Source organism: Lynx canadensis, chromosome B4 (genome assembly GCF_007474595.2).
Source record: "Lynx canadensis isolate LIC74 chromosome B4, mLynCan4.pri.v2, whole genome shotgun sequence".
NCBI lineage: Eukaryota > Metazoa > Chordata > Mammalia > Carnivora > Felidae > Lynx > Lynx canadensis.
Window position 1 is genome coordinate 52,046,982 of NC_044309.1, and position 18,811 is coordinate 52,065,792.

Sequence of the window (18,811 nt, forward strand, 5' to 3'; positions counted from 1 at the left end):
CATCCTTGCCACCATCTGTTGCCTGAGTTGTTAATTTTAGCCATTCTGACTGGTGTAAGGTGGTATCTCATTGTGGTTTTAATTTGTATATCCCTGATGATGAGTGATGTTGAGCATTTTTTCATGTGTCTGTTAGCCATCTGGATATCTTCTTTGGAGAAGTGTCTATTCATGTGTTTTGCCCATTTCTTCACTGGATTGTTTTTTGAGAACTTCTCTATAGAATTTGGATACTAACGCTTTATCTGATGTGTCATTTGCAAATATCTTTTCCCATCTCATTGGTTGCCTTTTAGTTTTGCACATTGTTTCCTTTGCTGTGCAGAAGGTTTTTTTCAACTACTGGATGAGGTCCCAGTAGTTGAGAGGATATCTTTATTTTATGTTACAGTTATGCTTATGTAGTGAGAAAGGTTATTTCTTTCATTAAAAAATATTACGGTCATATTGTTTTATTGCATTTCTCTATTGCACTTCACAGATAGTGTTTTCTACAAATTGAAGGTTTGTGGTAACCCTGCTTGTGTTAATCTTTTGGCACTGTTTTTCCAACAGCTGTTGCCCACTTCACGTCTCTATCACATTTTGGTGATTTCTCACAATTATTTCAAACTTTTTCATTATTCATTTGTTCTGGTGATCTGTGATCAGTGACTGAGACTCACTAAAAGCTTAGATGATAAATAGCATTTTTTAGCAATAAAGCATTTTAAATTAAGGTATGTACATTGGGGTTTTTTTTAGACATAATGTTATTGTACACTTAATAGTGTAAACATAACTTTTATATGCGCTAGGAAACCAGAAAATTCATTTCTCAGTTTATTGTGATACTCACCTTATTTCAGTAATCTGAAATGAAACCTGCAATACCTCTAAAATATGCCTGTAAAATACTTTCGTGTTAGAGTGTCCTTGTAGATTTTATAGGAATTTTATGTCAATATAATATCAACAGTAAATTTAAAAAAACCTCACACACATTGGATACTATGAAGAAATGAAGAACATAAATATATTTGTATTTCATATTGATTTTAGTCACTGGTCTTTTAAGCTAGAATAGTAAGATTTTTATTAGGTTTACTGTTTAAGACATTGTGCTCTGAAAAGTACTTAGATAATAAAATCACCATTTCATTCAAAACAGCATCCACTTTTAGGCAAAAGAGTGTGCTCTTTTTAAACCATTCACTATTTAGGTATCTCCATTCCTTTATGTTTTTTTCTAATGGATACCCAAATCCATGTAGTGGTCAGGATATCAGAGTAGTCTCTTAGCCAGATAACTATTGCAGAGCCATGTTGTTACAATTTAGATCTTCCAGAATTTGGGGATTGGAGTCTACTGTATTCCTCCTAGGCAAGATGACATAGCCTAGGGAAATAATGCAACATATAAGGGTTTGTTTGCTTTCTTTTTGCAATATTGGATTTTTATGGAAAGAATTTGTATATTTCTGTTCTATCTACCTCAGCCTTTTTAATGCTTCCTAGGAGAGGCTTTAAGAAAACAAAAGATGCTATCTTCCATTTTTTTTTTTTTTAATCACTAAGGTGTCCTAATCCCTATCCTTGATTACTTTACCCCCTCCCTTTTTCTCCACACTTTTATTCTGTTAAACATCACAATTTATATACCTCGACACATTCATGGTGTTCATCACATCTGGGTTCTTCAGAATTTTCCACTTACCTGCAGAGGCTGTACTTTCTTAGTTATTCTGTTACCAGTTCACTGCTTATTACATAAACTACTATCCCACATGAGACCTTAAGTTTCCACCATTGAACTCACATACTTCAAAATTTTTTTTACTGTTTATTTATTTTTGAGAAGAGCACAAGCAGGGGAGGAGCAGAGAGAGGGAGACACAGAATCTGAAGTAGGCTCCAGGCTCTGAGCTTGTTGGCACTGAGCCCGATGTGGGGCTCAAACTCCTGAATTGCAAGATCATGACCTGAGCTGAAGTCAGACGCTTAACCAACTGAGCCACCCAGGCGCCCCACTCACATACTTTTTATGTAGTGAAAATATCACTCCAAATGGATATTTAAACCCACCAAATCTTAATCTCTCTATTGCATAAAAACAAAACCACCTCAAAAAGCTGATAATTTAGTAGTCCTGTGTGCTTGTTAGACTGGTTATCTAAAGGAATAATAGAGTGGGGCGCCTGGGTGGCTCAGTCAGTTGAGCGGCCGACTTCGGCTCAGGTCATGATCTCACGGTTTGTGAGTTCAAGCCCCGTGTCAGGCTCTGTGCTGACAGCTCAGAACCTGGAGCCTGTTTCAGATTCTGTGCCTCCCTCTCTCTGACCCTACCCCATTCATGCTCTGTCTCTCTCTGTCTCAAAAAAATAAACGTTAAAAAAATAAAATAAAATAAAGGAATAATAGAAACACATTATATTCCATCAGTCATTCTACTCCCACAATAGTCAATATGTATCTGTACCTTTTCTTTTTTGTGGTTTTAGTTTTATTTAATGGATAAAGTTTCAAGTACTATGTTACCAATAAAAATAATATTAATAAAAGTTAGGATATGGAAAAGGAATTTAAATATCTAAAGTTTGCCAGAAAGTTTGTGGCTTGTGGTTATAGAGCACATTTAATAATCTTTTAAGATTAACAAAGCAATATTCAGTTACAACATCTTGAAATTTTTCTCTGTAAGGAAAGTAAATGATAGATCTTCCTTATAGATCTTGCCTTATAGTATGTGACCCAAAGGGGGAAAATTAATTTATAAATAATAATGTGTATTATTTATCAGTATATATTATACTTTTTTTGGCCTACAGTATTTTTTATTTAGATAAATCGTTTGGGAATTCTTTTCCCTCTCATTTCTAAGAAGACAGCAGGGGACCTAATCTTATCACTCAGCCTAAAAAGAACAGTATATGAATTTGGCATTACTTCTCTATGATGTGCCTAAATAAAGCTACAAAATAATAGAAGTAGGTAGATACTCATTCTTTGTGTCCCACCTATCAAATGTGAAATGCAGTGATCATGGAGCCAAATCAACTTACTTTTTTATAAAATAGTGAGAAGAAAGAATTGAGGTCAGGCTTGGGAGGTGGGAGGTTCATTTACCTATATGGTAAAACTGTAGTAGCATTCACACATACATGTGTACATGGTAGGTAGTAGAAAGGGTGTATTTGGAGATTTCATCACCTGGGAGTTTGAATTTCATCTCTTTTATTCACTAATGTTATAATAAAGAAATCACTATTTTCCTACCAGAATATTAGAAAAACATTTGTGATAATAGAAGTACATGCATTTTCTCTTTTTCTCTTTTCTTTTAGCCATAATGAAAGGAAAGTAACCTGTAAACATCCAGTCACAGGACAGCCATCACAGGACAATTGTATTTTTGTAGTAAATGAACAGTAAGTAAAGAGTTTCATGGAATGCCTTCGTTTTAAATGGTGTTAGCATTAAGATTGCTGTTATCCAAAAACATATTTTTAAGTTTATTTATTTTGAGAGAGAGTGTGAGCAAGAGGAGCGGCAGTGAGAGGAGAGAGAGAGAATCCCAAGCTCCATGCTGTCATGACCCGAGCCGAAATCAAGAGTTAAGACTAGGACACTTAACCAACTGAGCCACCCAGGCACTCTGCTGTTGTCCATATGTTAATACATTATAATTTAACAGTTTCTTATCTGGGTATTTGCAGTCAGGTATAACAGAAACCCATCTATTTACTATGGATGGCATAGGAACATAACTTAAAACTTTCTTTGATGAAGAATGTAATCTCAGAAGCTGTTGGTACAAACACAGACAGTAAGCTCAAGAGCCCAGAATTTAACGTCAGAGAAACTATAAACTTTGTCAGATTATTAAACTAATGTGAGCTCAGTTTTCTCGTCCTTAAATCAGAGATAGTGGTAATTACCATTTCTTAGGATTATTATAAGCATCAAATGAGATATGTGTGAAAATATTTTATATACTATAAATTTGTTCACAAAAAAAAATAGCTCTTGATATCATTATTTTTATTTTCGATAATAGAATAGCTCATCTTTACTGAGGTTTTAATTTTCCAGTTAGATGACCAAGTAGCATATCTATAATAATGCTTATTAAAATAAACATGATTTTAACCTATCATGTGCTTAGGAGATATGCTAATTATATTTAAAATAGTTATAAATATTAAGCTCTGACTCTAGAGCTTATTAAGCTCTAACTAGTATCCAGCTCTTTGGAAAAGTGGGACATCAGCATTATAATTTCTAGGGAAGGTTTATTGTAAAGCAGTCAACATGTATAGCAAGTTTTAGCATTCTGACATATTTTCAGGACTGTTGCAACCATGACATCTGAAGAAAAGAAGGAACGACCTATAAGCATGATAAATGAAGCTTCTAACTATAATATGACTTCAGATTATGGAGTGCATCCGATGAGCCCTGTAGGCAGAGTAAGTTCTTTTGCTTACTGTTAATTACTGATATCTGGTATAATTGGTTGCATCTATTACTATACTCTTAATGGGCTTAGAATTAAAAAATAATTATTTCATTTTTCTTATTACATGAACCAAATTACATTTGAGATAATTTACTTAAGGAATGATGTGGAATATAAAATAATAAGATTATATTTTAATAATTTAATGACTTTTTAAAACTATTATAGAGTTCAGATTTTGAATAATTTTACAAATATATGGATGTTTACGTGAAAAAATGGCAATTTATTGAATCAACTGAAGTTTTAAAGATGAGGGTTAATATAATGGCATAGAAATACCATTTTCTGACTGTTATAAATCCCTAGATTGAACAGACAAACTTTTTAAAAAGAAATGTAGAATCACTGCCAAAGGGAAACCCTAGGCCACTGTGCTTGATGATTCTGACATATTTAGAATCCATTATACAAAAAGTGCCATAGTCATATGGAAATAGAGGAGGGTGGTGTTTCTTTATAATCACAAAGAAAAATGTTAATTGTTTAATGTAAGGTCCCAGACTTTGTGTCTATAAAAATTTGTAGTTACTGCTTCTATTTATTTTTTAAGTTATTTAAGTAATCACTGCATCCCACATGGGGCTCGAACTCATGACCATGAGATCAAGAGACTTTCTTATGCTCCTCTGAGCAAGCCATCTGGGGGCCCCTGTAGTTATTGTTTCTTATACTTTAAACTACAGTGCTAATATTTTAAGTTTAGAATTTTAATACGAAAATTTTATGTCTCTTAAAACACATGCTACTAAATCTGAATAAATAGTTGCCTTAAAGTTGCTTCTCAGTTCCTAAATTAATGGATAGCAAGAGAATCAAGTGATAATAAAAGAATAATCTTTATTAAAAAATATATTTTATAATAGAACAGTTATAGTAAATTATGATTATTATAAAGAAATGGATAATAGGCAGTTATCTATTTTAAATGCCTGTTGTGACATTTTTGTTTTAATGTTTTTAAAATGAAATTTTGTAGAGTATTACAAGTTAATATAAATTTCTAAATAATGTAAATATTTTCTAATTCTTATGTAACATAAAATGCTAGTAAGGTAACTGAGTATTATAATACTTCATTAATATATTTTAATCAAAATCTAGAGAAATGATATGTAGGTTGAGGGCCAGCAAGTCATTATCTGGAAAGAAAGTCGGATCTCTGCCTCAAACTTTACACTGAAAATTTTCCGGATAGATCAGGTGTTGAAATGTTAAAAACAAAACTATAAAAGCACTACAAAGAACAATGGAAGATTTTTAAAAAAACAAACGCAGAATGCAGATTGGCTTTTTTTTTTTTTTTCCAACGTTTATTTATTTTTGGGACAGAGAGAGACAGAGCATGAACGGGGGAGGGGCAGAGAGAGAGGGAGACACAGAATCAGAAACAGGCTCCAGGCTCCGAGCCATCAGCCCAGAGCCCGACGCGGGGCTCGAACTCACGGACCGCGAGATCGTGACCTGGCTGAAGTCCGACGCTTAACCGACTGCGCCACCCAGGCGCCCCACAGATTGGCTTTCTAAATATGACATAAAACCCAAAAATCAAAATAGAAAATAAGGAGATTGAACCATAAATAATTATTATGCATGCATAATATCTGCAATTCATATAATAATTCACGAATAATTCCTTTATAATCAAAAGAAGTTTTTTGAATCAATAAGGAAAAGGCTTACAGCCTACTTTTTAAATGGGCATATTATGTAAAATCCCCACCCAGAAAATGGAATTTTACTGTTAAATATATGAAAATGATGTTCAAACTCATTCATAATATGAAAAATGCTAATTAAAACAACAAAGGACACCATTTTTCACATATCGAATTTGCAAAGGTTAAGAAGTTTTCTAGCGCAGTACCTTGACAACAATGTGGGTAAATAGGCATTTTCTTTATGTAGTAAGCTCCAAGAAACAGTAGAACAGAATAGTAGGTATTATATATGTAATCATTTGAGGAAAAAAAGATATTCCATACCTATGAAAACAGTTATCTTAGATGAATAAGTGCACACATACACACAGTTGACATTGGTTGCCTCATAGGGTTGAGTGCTAGAGCCCAGAGGTAGGAAGTAGATGACCAGTCCCAGTGTGTATCTTTTTGTACCATTTGAGTTGTATACTATGTTTAAGCATTATGTATTCAAAAATAAAGTGAAACGTATCAACAAAACATACTTTGGGAAAATGTGGTTGATATTGGATCTTAACATTCTGTTATGTACTAATATAAGCTTCAAAAAACAAAATTCTCATGAAATGTGCTGGATTCTAGATAAGTTAAACAATAAGATAATTTGATATTACTTATCTTTATAGAGAACTCAAATTCAGCTTCTTTGTTTTTGTTTGTTGGTTACCACTACCATTCCTGCTAAATCTTCATACTAAATAAACATAGCAGTATCTCAAAAGATTGTATCTCCTTATGTATACTTTTAAATATATAGTAAACACTATCTATCTGGCATCATTCAAGTTCAGAATTGCCCATAAAGGAGAATACAGTACATGACATTAAGCAGATCTTTCCAGTCTTGTGTTGACTTGATGTGGTATGTTTTATATCTGAGTATTTCTCTTGACCCTTGACAACTGTTCACTTTCTGTAATTGAAATAACATTATTAAATCAGATATAAAGCAAAAAGTTCTACATTTCATTTATTCTTAAAGATTTGTTCATTTTTACCCAAGGTTTATTCAATTTATATAGCAGGTAGGACAAAATAGTGCCACACATTGTGCCTTTTTAAAAATTGTATATTCCAGTTTTAAAGGACAGATTGTAAAACTTGTGATTCTTTGTAATATCCTGGGGAAAAATTCTTTGTGCAAAATTCTTACACTTGGAATAAGTAAATCCTCAAAAAGCAGAATTGCTATAATTCATCTGAAAAGATTTAAGTCCTGCATGTTTCAGAGAAATCTGGAGAGATAAAATTATGAAGAAGACATATAAATACCAACCATTAATAACACATTTTCTGTTTTTCTTTTTTCTATTTAGACTTCACGGTCTTCAAAAAAAGTTCACAATTTTGGAAAAAGATCAAATTCAATTAAAAGGAATCCTAATGCACCTGTGGTCAGGCGAGGCTGGCTTTATAAACAGGTATTTTTTGTTTGTGTTCTATTTGATGTGAAAGAAAAATGGAATCAAAAGACCTTTTCAGCTGAATGTACCTAGGACAATTATATAAAATAGAGAAGGAACTGTAGAATTAGTCATCCAGATTCTTTTTATTACCACTGAAGAATGTTAGAATAGTAAAGAAAGAAAAAGTAATGGATGTTACTTAGAACACAGATTGTGTGTCTTTGTTGTAGGTATTTCTAGATTTGAAATTAAATACATGCTGTATGAAATCGTTAGGAATACTATGCTAAAATTATCCAGGCAGAAATATTTTTTAAATGGGGAAAAAAAACATACAGAGATACTGTTCATTTTTCTGTTCATTTAAAAATCATTAGAGAAGTGTACAATTATATACTTCTCTGCTTTACAGAGAAATCGTAATTGAGATTTTTATAGTTTTCTCAGATTTTTACTTTTAGGCTCTCAAGACTACTCTCTTAAATGTGTTGTTTTTTCTTTTTTTCTTTTCCTTTTTTTCTTTTTCTTCTTTTCTGATCTGTTTGCTTAAGTATGGCTCACTGTCAGACATCCTGATAAGTTGGGGTGTATATTGTTTTATCGTTTGGAAAACCTGATAACTAAGCTTTTTTGGAACCTTGCCATTACTTTGGGAATTAGTAAGGATGCATGTACATTGGACTTCCTGACATCTCTTTTCGTGCTTATAGACTGTTTTCTTTTTTACTTTCTGGTTTGCACCTGGGTTTCCAAGTTAAGTGACCACCAGATAACTGAGATGATATATTCAGCCTTCAAGACCTTTATCTATCTTTGTTCTGTCTCTGATTTTACATGTATACGGAGGATACATTCATTAGACATCGTTCCATGTGAAAGCTGAGGTGGCAACTTACCGAGAGAGGGCCATCTTAAAATCCAAAGAATTCCCAATCATTGAAGCAAATTAGTTTTGCCAGTGTGTCACTGAGTTGATTGAGTATGTAACTTGAATACCAACTTTTATTTTTATTTAAAAATCATCTACTAAAAAAAACCATCTTGGGGCACCTGGATGGCTCAGTCAGTTGAGCATCCTGGTTTCAGCTTAGGTCATGATCTCTCGGTTTCCTGAGTTCGAGCCCCGCGGTGGTCTCTGTGCTGACAGTGAGGAGCCTGCTTGGGATTCTCTCTGTCTCTCCCTTCACCTGCCCTTCTGCTACCCACTCACGTGCGCACGTGTTCTCTCTCTCAAAATAAACATTAAAAAAACATCATCTGTATTTTCACCATCGGACATTTAAACTTATCTATACTAAAAGATTTCTTTAGTCTTCTAATAAGTCCAAGTTATGTTCAAATAGCTCAGTGTAATATTGAGCCTAATAGACGATACCGAATTTCTTTAAAATGATATTTGTTCTTATTTCTTGATCCCTTGGTTAATTTGTATTGCAGAAGTGTTAACGACCAGTTTCTCTACCATGAGTGTTTATTTTGTAATAGCTGTGTGACTTACACAGAGTGTTTGTTTGCAGAGTTCCTTAAAAGTGTAAACTTTTTGGGGCACCTGTTTGGCTCTGATGGTTGAGTGTCCAGCTCTTGATTTTGGTTCAGATCATGATCCCAGGGTTGTGGGATCAAGCCTCGCATTGGCTCCTTGCTGAGCATGGAGCCTGTTTAAAATAAAAGTGTAAACTTTTAAATTATTTGTATTAAAGAATATTATTAGGACATTAAGAATACCATATACTGGGGCGCCTGGGTGGCGCAGTCGGTTAAGCGTCCGACTTCAGCCAGGTCACGATCTCGCGGTCCGTGAGTTCGAGCCCGCGTCGGGCTCTGGGCTGATGGCTCAGAGCCTGGAGCCTGTTTCCGATTCTGTGTCTCCCTCTCTCTCTGCCCCTCCCCCGTTCATGCTCTGTCTCTCTCTGTCCCAAAAATAAAGAAATGTTGAAAAAAAAAATTAAAAAAAAAAAAAAGAATACCATATACTGTTAAAAAATTTTTTTTGGTTCTTTGATGTAGCTGTCAATTTTAAGGACAAATCCCTTATTTAAGATTTTTATCTATATAATTTCTTTAGTTCTAAAGTCATTTTTGATTGTTACAACTAAAAATAATGTTAATGCACATCCAAACTGACCTCTTTTTTGCGTGTGTGTGTGTGTGTGTGCGTGTTTCATTTACTCTTGCAGTTTTTATTAAAACTGTAATTTTGTTTGAGCTTGGTATTTTTATTAACTGAATTACTAAGAAAAAGCTGCCAAAGAAGCACTCTTTTTTGCAGGGTGAGCAAAACCCAAACTGTATATGTAAGAAGAAAAAAGTGTTTATGAAATCTATTTGTATGCTAAGTTTCCTTTATTCACAGTCATTTTAAATCACATTACCTTTGGGATAATTTCAAATCACATATTTTTCTTCTTGTTGGAGATTAACATTTATTAAATCTGTTCTACCAGAATGCACACAATGCTGCATGGTTACACTCTCCTCATGTTAGCAGACATATATGTTCAAAAAAGTAATTTCAGATTGCTTACAAATATGAAGCTAAATCAGATTGCTTCAACAGTATTTCTTACATGATGGTATTACTCTTCAGAGACCTGTATACTTGGGAATGTCTTAAGGTGATACAAGTCCCTAGAAAACTACCTCCATATTTTTGCTTTGTATATTAGGTTTCTACATCTTGTTTTAAAAGCTTATTTTAGGGGCGCCTGGGTGGCTCAGTTGGCTAAATGTCCAATTTTGGCTCAGGTCGTGATCTCACTGTTCATGAGTTCGAGCCCCACATCAAACTTTGTGCTGACAGCTCAGAGCCTGGAACCTGCTGCAGGGCAGATTCTGTATCTCCCTCTCTCTGTGTCCCTCCCCTGCTCACATTCTATGTGTGTCTCTCAAATAAACATTAAAATTTTTTTTTTAAGAAATAAAAGCTTATTTTAAATAAAGGTATCAGAAATGAATTTGAATTTTCTGAAATGAAAAAAAAACCTTTAATATGCTGATTTAATATAGGACAGTACCGGCATGAAGCTATGGAAGAAACGCTGGTTCGTGCTTTCTGACCTTTGCCTCTTTTATTACAGAGGTAAGTTTACTATAAACTGTCTTAGTGTAGTATTTCATGATAGGATATGTTAAGTAGTAGATACTTTTTTTAAAGAAAAAACATTACAATTCTTTTGGCTGTTTTATTACCAACAAACAATATCAAGAAAACCTTTTCTTCATCGATATATAATACTGAGTACTTGAGGGATGACTGAAGACAATATTGTGCTTCGAGCAGATTAGTCTGAGTTTGGTCCAATTTCTGTAGTGTGATTGTGTTAATCTGATTTGTTTCATGTAAATAGTGTATGACTCTTCACTCTGTAATGTTATCCTTGAATTCGTTGCCTAATAGACAAAAGTCATTAGTCTGATAAGATTTTTTTTTAATTTTTTTATGTGTCAGCTCTGTTAGCTCTAGCTATTGAATTGTTGAATGTTCAGGTCTCTGCAGCAGATGTCTTTAGACTATCAAAGACTACTCTGATATATTGGCAATTTTTTTAAGTACAAAATATGTACTTATTATGATTCCCACCCTCCCCACCCCCTTTTTTTCAAACAATGACAGACTCCCTGAAACATGGAGAAAGTTGTGGAAAGTATACATACCAGGCTGTTAAAGTTGGTGGAGAGTAAATAAAGGTATTATCTTAGGTATTGAGTTATTGTCTCCATTTTTCCTATATGGATGCCATAAACTCCTTTTTTAAATATGTTTTCTTGTTAGTAAATTATTGATGAATACAGTTTCAGCTCAAAGTCCAAAGAAGTCTCTCCTCATATGCTACGTGGATCTGTTAGATACGATACAGTTGGTACCCAGCCGTGAAAAAGTTTATATAGGCTGCACTCTCCATAGAAATCTGCTTCAATTGGGGCGCCTGGGTGGCGCAGTCGGTTAAGCGTCCGACTTCAGCCAGGTCACGATCTCGCAGTCCGGGAGTTCGAGCCCCGCGTCAGGCTCTGGGCTGATGGCTCAGAGCCTGGAGCCTGTTTCCGATTCTGTGTCTCCCTCTCTCTCTGCTCCTCCCCCGTTCATGCTCTGTCTCTCTCTGTCCCAAAAATAAATAAACGTTGAAAAAAAAAAAAAATTTAAAAAAAAAAAAAAAAAGAAATCTGCTTCAATTATAATATAAAACCATGAACCTGGATAGTAGTTCTTTCTTTCCTACTTTAAAGTCTGGTTGGAAACATTCATTAAAGAATTAGATTGTCAAAGCGTGTTGAACAGTTTATAACTTTTCTAGATGAGTATATCACAAGATAAAACAGGATTTTAGAACTGATTAGCAGTTTTAAAATTTGCTTTGTGATTGCACAAACAAAAAAGGGTGATGAAATTCTGTGGTCATCTATCAAAGCAATATAGTGTATATTAACTTTCAAAATTAGAAATTACTAGAATTATATTCATCTGTTTTTCCCCCACTGCAAACTGTGGTTGAAAAGTACTGCTGAGTCAGAATTAAACAAACCTATAAAATTTCATTTTGTCACAGAGATGTTGGTCAGGCAGCAATTGCGGTATTATCTTTAGTCTTATGCCAACCTTACTCTACAATTTTCCTTAAAGGCTTTCCCACTCGTTCAAAAAGTCAAGAGTTATATATAACTTAGGCATAATTTCTAAGCTTATAGTTTGTACTTCCCTCCTCTTTTCAGTTTATTTATAGTCTTTTTAGAGCTTTAAATGAGACCAGGAAAATGTTTATTACCACTTCTCATACAAAATTCCTTAATGTTAATTTACCACAAAAAGAACACTGAGTTCCTTGTGATTTGCTATTGTTGCTCATGGAAAGGTGCTGCCTACCACCTCTTTTAAAAGTTTTCCTCTTTTAACCGAATTTTTAAAATGTAAATGTTGACCTCAGAAGCTGTGTTGAATCTGAGATTATGTATTATTATTAACTATATGCATTTTACATTCACTATACTTGTTAATTTTAGTATGGTTCCCCAGACAGAAACAATGTAAAAGAGAAGAAAATATAAAAAGGAAAGAAATATCATTTAACTCACTTCTCTTCAGACGCTTGGAAATGAGTATTATGATATTATACACTTCCTCTGTTTTATCAATAAGAAATGTCAGATTTGAAATAAAAATGACCATATTTTAGTGAGATGGTCATAATACCTTGCTTTTTTTTTGAGCACTTACTATATGCTGAGCATGTAGCATAGATGGTCTATGTCTTCCCTTCCAAGGTGGGAAATATTATGCCCTTTTACACAAGAGGAACCCAAAGGGCAGAGAGGTCATACTGTTTGCTCACAACTGGCATGTGTCATAGCCAAGATTACTTCTCTTAACCACAGAATTTTTCCTTTCACAGATCTCTTATGTGCTGAATACAGCATCCCCATTCATTTCTTCTATATCCTTCCAAGTGTCTGGTATACTGACATACACAGTGCACTGTCAGAATTTTTTGACCATCAGTCTCCATTTCACAGATACGGAGAGTAAGACAGAAAATAAGTGATTGGCTATTTTTTTTTAATTTTTTTTTTTTTTTTACATTTATTTGTTTTTTGAAAGACATAGAGACACAGAGCACAAGTTGGGGAGGGGCAGAGAGAGAAGGAGACACAGAATCTGAGCTGTCAGCACAGAGCCCGACACGGGACTCAAACCCACGAACCATGAGATCATGACCTGAACCCAGGTCAGCCGCTTAACCGATTGAGCCACCCAGGCGCCCCAGTGATTTGCTATTTTTTACAATAGGTTAGGAGCCAATACCAGATGGAAGTTCAGGTTCCCACTGATCTTTGCAGAGTATCAGGCATATTATGACAGAGCACTTAGATTGTTCTATTTTATAGTCAGTCTGTTGACAGTATGTATCATAGGACTTAATTCATTCAACAAATATTTATTGAGCAGATGCTGTCAAACAGTAAAAGAAGGGTGCCTGGGTGGCTCAGTCGTTTAAGCGTCCAACTTCGGCTCACGTCACGATCTCACAGTCTGTGGGTTTGAGCCCTGTATCGGGCTCTGTGCTGACAGCTCAGAGCCTGGAGCCTGCTTTGGATTCCGTGTCTCCCTCTCTCCTGCCCCTCCCCTGCTCGCTCTCTCTCTCTCTCTCTCTCTCTCTCTCTCTCTCTCAAAAATAAACATTAAAAAAAAGTGAAAGCACTCATGAAGCTTACATTCTAGAGAAGTCAAGGAGACAGTAAATTCAAATAAACAATACCATGACAAGTGCTTTTGGGAAAATAAGGTCATTGTATTAAAGACAGGCATGGATGAAAGATTTCTTTGGATCAGTTCTCTCAGCAGACGTTTTAGATAGCAAAATGTAAATAAGAGCCAGAGTGAGCAGTGTATTGCAGGCAGGGGGAGCAAGAGTGCAAAGGCTGGAAGGTAGGAAAGTGGAACATCAAAGGAGCCCACAGAAGGGGAGCAGTAGGGAGGGAGGTGGGAGGAATGGAGGAGATTGCACCAATGTCAGACCCTACTAGAATTTCAGTTCTACTGTAAATTCCATTAGGAAACAATTGGATGTTTTTAAGTATAAGAGCAATACGCTGTGACTTACATTGTGGAAAGCCTACTCAAGCTGCTATTGGAGAATGGATTATGAGGAAGGAAGGAAGTGGAGACTAGTTGGGAATTATTAGGTAGAAGTGATGATGGCTTAGACTAAGGTGGTAGCTAGCAGTGAGCACTTTTGATGCACCAGATGTATTATTAGGTAGTAGGATACAGAAATGAACAATATAAACGCATCTCCATGGAACTCACAGATTAGCTAAAGGAGTCTAAGAAAGAATGTCATAGTGTCCAGTTATGTTGAATGAGTATTGACCAGGAGTACCAGGAAAGGATTGGGAAATAAGGATGATCTAGGCAAAGAACTTCACATGTTCAAAGCATGAGTGAGCACGACATATTTGTAAAATGACACATGGGGCTTGTGTTACTGAAGAGAAGGTTATGCCTAAGGACATAGGAGCAAAGGCTAACAAGTGGTTCAGGGCACAAAAGGCATCTGTTTGCCATCCTCATGAGTTTTAACTCTGTCTTAAAAGTGAGAATAATAATAGGATACATTTAGAGTACATTTTAGAAAAATCACCCTAGCACTTAAACGAGAAGCCAAGAGACCAGTTAAAGTATTGAAGTATTCTAGGTAATGATAATTAGTGATAATATTCTAGTCTGTAAGTTATATACCCAGCTGTAATTATATGTATTTTTTTTTGCCTTTAATCCAAATGTCTTTAAAGCTAAAGTACAAGTAAGGAGTCTAAAATGTTACTTGAATCCAGTCAGTGTTGAGATTCTTAAGGGGTTCTAGTCACAGGTTGTGTTCCCCAAGCGGTAAGCTCTGTAATGGAGATTAATGTGCAAGAGGCTTATTAGGAAGTGTTCTTGGGACCATTACCTGTGGCAGAAAAGGGGAGGGACTAGAATGGGACAGAGGGAGTTGGGCTCCTATCCAGTCTAAAGAAGGCCTAGCTGAACCCCCCGCCCCCCAAAGAGTTCATTCATTCTACAAATATCACTCAGTACCTACTCTTTGCTTGTCAGTATGTGAAGCCCTCTGGGTAAAAGACAGTAGGTCAGGCTTCACAGAACCAAACCGAAGAGTGCCATGATTAAGAACATTTGGAGAATCTAGTAAAGAACTCTTAGGACAGTCGTTTGACAGAAGATGAAGATTTTTCTATATGCAGTAATATGATGAGGGCAGTATTTATTGAAGACTTAAAACAGGCTGAGTGCATTATTGGGTTCTTCATAGCTGTTAGCTCATGTGACCCTCACAGCAGTTCTTTGCGTTAAGTGCTGTTTTCCTCAGGTTTGTAGCTGATGAAGCCGAGATGCCCTGCATGGATGACTTGACAAGCCCTCATAACGGCTTGGTGTCCATCTGGGAAACAATTCATAACGACCCAGTAAAATCGCCCTGTGCTATATAATGCCTGTGCATATTCTGAAATAACTTTAGGAAGAGTCACAGTTTCCAGTAATGCAACAAAAGAGAATTTATTATTTGATAAAGATGATTTTTTAATAAAGATGTCTTCATGAGCTTTTTCTGATTATATGCTTTTATATAAACAAAATTGGATTTAAAATTGGAATGTGACTCATTCATTTAAATCATCATATTCTCCGTAATTGATGACTGCTCTCTACCTCTTCTTTTTTTAACCTTTTAGACTAAATCTGCACTTGTGTTCATTCTTCCTTGTATTAGTGAACTGCACATGAATGAGCACAGTATAGTAAGAGCAGAATTGTTGTGTTATGAAAAAAGCTACAGAAGTAACCTCAATTTAATGCAACTTTCTTTCTTGTGGAAGTTACACCTATATTTTAGAAATGAGGGGAAAATAAATAAAATTCCTTGTTAAGTTTGGGATAATAAAAAACATGACAAGCATACTAAAAATAAATTATTTCTCGTTTCTGGTTTTTCCCATTACTGAGTTCATCAGCCTAATGCTCAGCTTTATTAACTTGCCTTATGGGTTTCTAACAATGGACTATATATGTATTTCGAGTTTTATAAACATGTCTGCCCCCAAGCAGCAAGCTAATAATGTGAATACATACTGTGCCAAGATTAATATTTTGTCATTTTCCTGGGTATATTTTATGTGCTTGCCTTGTAGGCCTGTAATTTATTTCCATAAGTGTTGTGTATCAGAATGACTGGTAAAAGGTAACCACGGTTATATGTTTTAAACATATAATTTTTACAGCATAGTTAAAAATATGTATTTACATGTGTACTCATTTATTGAAAATTTTTTAGTGTCTCCTCCTGTCATTCTGAGTATCTTCCTGGAGTTGACATTCTAGTGAGGAAAGAGTTGATAAATAAATAATAGAACACAGTGTGTCAGAGGTATGGGGAGGGGGTGGTGGTGAAGTTGCAGAAAGAGAAGAGAGGGCTCTGGGATGAGTTCAGATGAATAGCAGCTAAAATTAGGGCAGTAAAGGAAGGCTCTATCATGAGACATTTGAGCCACCCTGAAGAGTGTGAGCAAGTGAGCTGTGCATTTGTCTTGGTCTGAAATGGTTGGGCATTTAAATCCTACCAGAAATGTGGGTGAATTAATTTTGTAAAGCTTCTGTGTCGTTACTTATGTACTAATATGTTTTCAATGAATCACCTGTCAAGGGTTTTGTAGAATGTGGTATATATGCTAAACCAATGTATGCTGTTTTCGTGTCTAATTGACGTTTTTCTGACGTGTGAGACCCATTTCTGATTTGCTTAGGATAGGGAAGCTTAATGAAGGTGAAGAAGCATATATGTTTTTGCTATTAATATTTCCTTTAAAGCCTTGTAAAGAACTATCTAAACAGCACACTGAATACAGTTCATTTATATGTAAGAGCCTTTTGGTTTGGTCAAAATACATTTTGAGAAAAGTTATTCTGCTTCGTGAGAACATTTAAAATTCTAATCAGATGTTCAATTATCTCTTAGATGAGAAAGAAGAGGGTATCCTGGGAAGCATACTATTACCTAGTTTTCAGATAGCCATGCTTACCTCAGAGGATCACATTAATCGCAAATATGCTTTTAAGGTAAGGAAGTAGTCATACTTTTTTAATTCTGTATTTGAATCTTGCACTGATTTAAAAAAAATGGATATCAACCCATAGATTATTACAAAAAGATATTTTAGTGATGGTCATTTTTATATTTAAAATATATTAGTTAATAGTCTTAGGTTCCCTTTTAATTAGGAAGTGTTTTCTCAGATATCCAAGGGCCAAGTGTCTTTATACTTAAGAATGGTTCTAGATAAAGCAAATATGTGAAAATACTAATAATTGGTAAATACAGCTGTAGGTGTCCTGGTGGTCACTGTACTATTCTTCAAAGGTTACTTACTGTATGTTTGAAATGTTTCATTATAAGTTAGGGGAAGAGTACTATGAAAGAGAACAACTATGTTTTTTAACATAAGATATGTACATTTATGACCTCAGAGAATATTTGCAAAAATGTTCTTGGGTCTAAGTACATCATGAGCATCAGGTACATTTGAGATAATATGGAAGTTGAGACATTAAAAACGGTTATTAAATCCAAGCAGACCTGAGCCCACCTCCTCTGACAATACCCATCTGCTTCTGATAACACTGGTTTGTAAAATACCTCAACTAAAAGGCCACTTTAATGATAGTTTGGTTATTTTTTGTTTTCAAAAACCATACTGCATTTTTTGCCTCAGGATTATGGCTGAAATAAATTTCAGAGGTCACCTGTTTTTTAAGTCAGTCTTAAATTAAGAACTCTAAAGGGTTTGATGTAAAAACTTTGTTTTAAGGAAAAGGGGAAAAATTAGGGTAACACGTTTAACAGTGGAAATGTTTACCCTATTATAAAATTTATTCCATTTTTAATTCCCATCCACTCTTTTTTCAAGAGTACTCAGGACTGCAGCTGATTTACGACTTTTGCTAATTCATACGTTGCATTATTAGCTCTGGGGAAAAAAAGAGCAAAGAAGTTAATAGTGGTTGGGCGTGGGTGGATGGCCTCAATGAGAAGGTAATATCTGAGCAAACACTGTGGATAAGAAGGGAATGGCATAGAATTTCAATAAATTTTATTAACAGTGTGAACCATAAAACAGAATTAAATATTTTAAAATGCTATAACAAAGTTAATTCTAGTAACTTTAATAACTTCATAAAGTTACTTTTACATGTAAAACCGTTTGATACTTATATTTGATCATGAATTTATTTTTTTTTGTTTCTTTGCTCATCAATTTGGCAAAAGGTTATTGAATTTGTACTCTTTGTAGGACTTTTTGCTGGGTTCTTAGACTTAAAGATATATATTTTATCTGTTACAAGTACAAGGATAGTAATTTCTCTCTCAAACTCTCTTTTGCAATGTTGTTTCCTCTGAATTTATGAGCACCTTTGGACACTGAATCTACTGCTTGTCATAGTGGTGAGTAGAAACTTCATGGACGATTGTGGGACTTGAAGCTAGGTAGCAAACTTGATCATCATCTAGTAAATATTTCCATTTGACATCTGTCAAGCATGGGTGTGGTTTGTTAGCATAGGAGTCATGGCTGTACCTGGATCTTCTTAGCACTAGCCCAGTCTTCCTTCCACTGATCACAAATATGGACCGTGGTCTTTCATTCATTTCTCCAAAACT

The 18,811-nt window shown here is 34.9% G+C and overlaps 1 protein-coding gene across 1 annotated transcript in view; it reads left to right on the forward strand.

Moving 5' to 3' along the window:
• The window catches only part of PLEKHA5 (pleckstrin homology domain containing A5), a 235,118-nt gene that overhangs the window by 139,256 nt on the left and 77,051 nt on the right, over positions 1-18,811 (forward strand). The window contains 5 exon segments of the mRNA XM_030321879.1: positions 3,324-3,407; positions 4,328-4,448; positions 7,518-7,622; positions 10,614-10,686; positions 17,111-17,211. Of these exon segments, the coding sequence (XP_030177739.1) occupies positions 3,324-3,407; positions 4,328-4,448; positions 7,518-7,622; positions 10,614-10,686; positions 17,111-17,211 (484 nt within the window).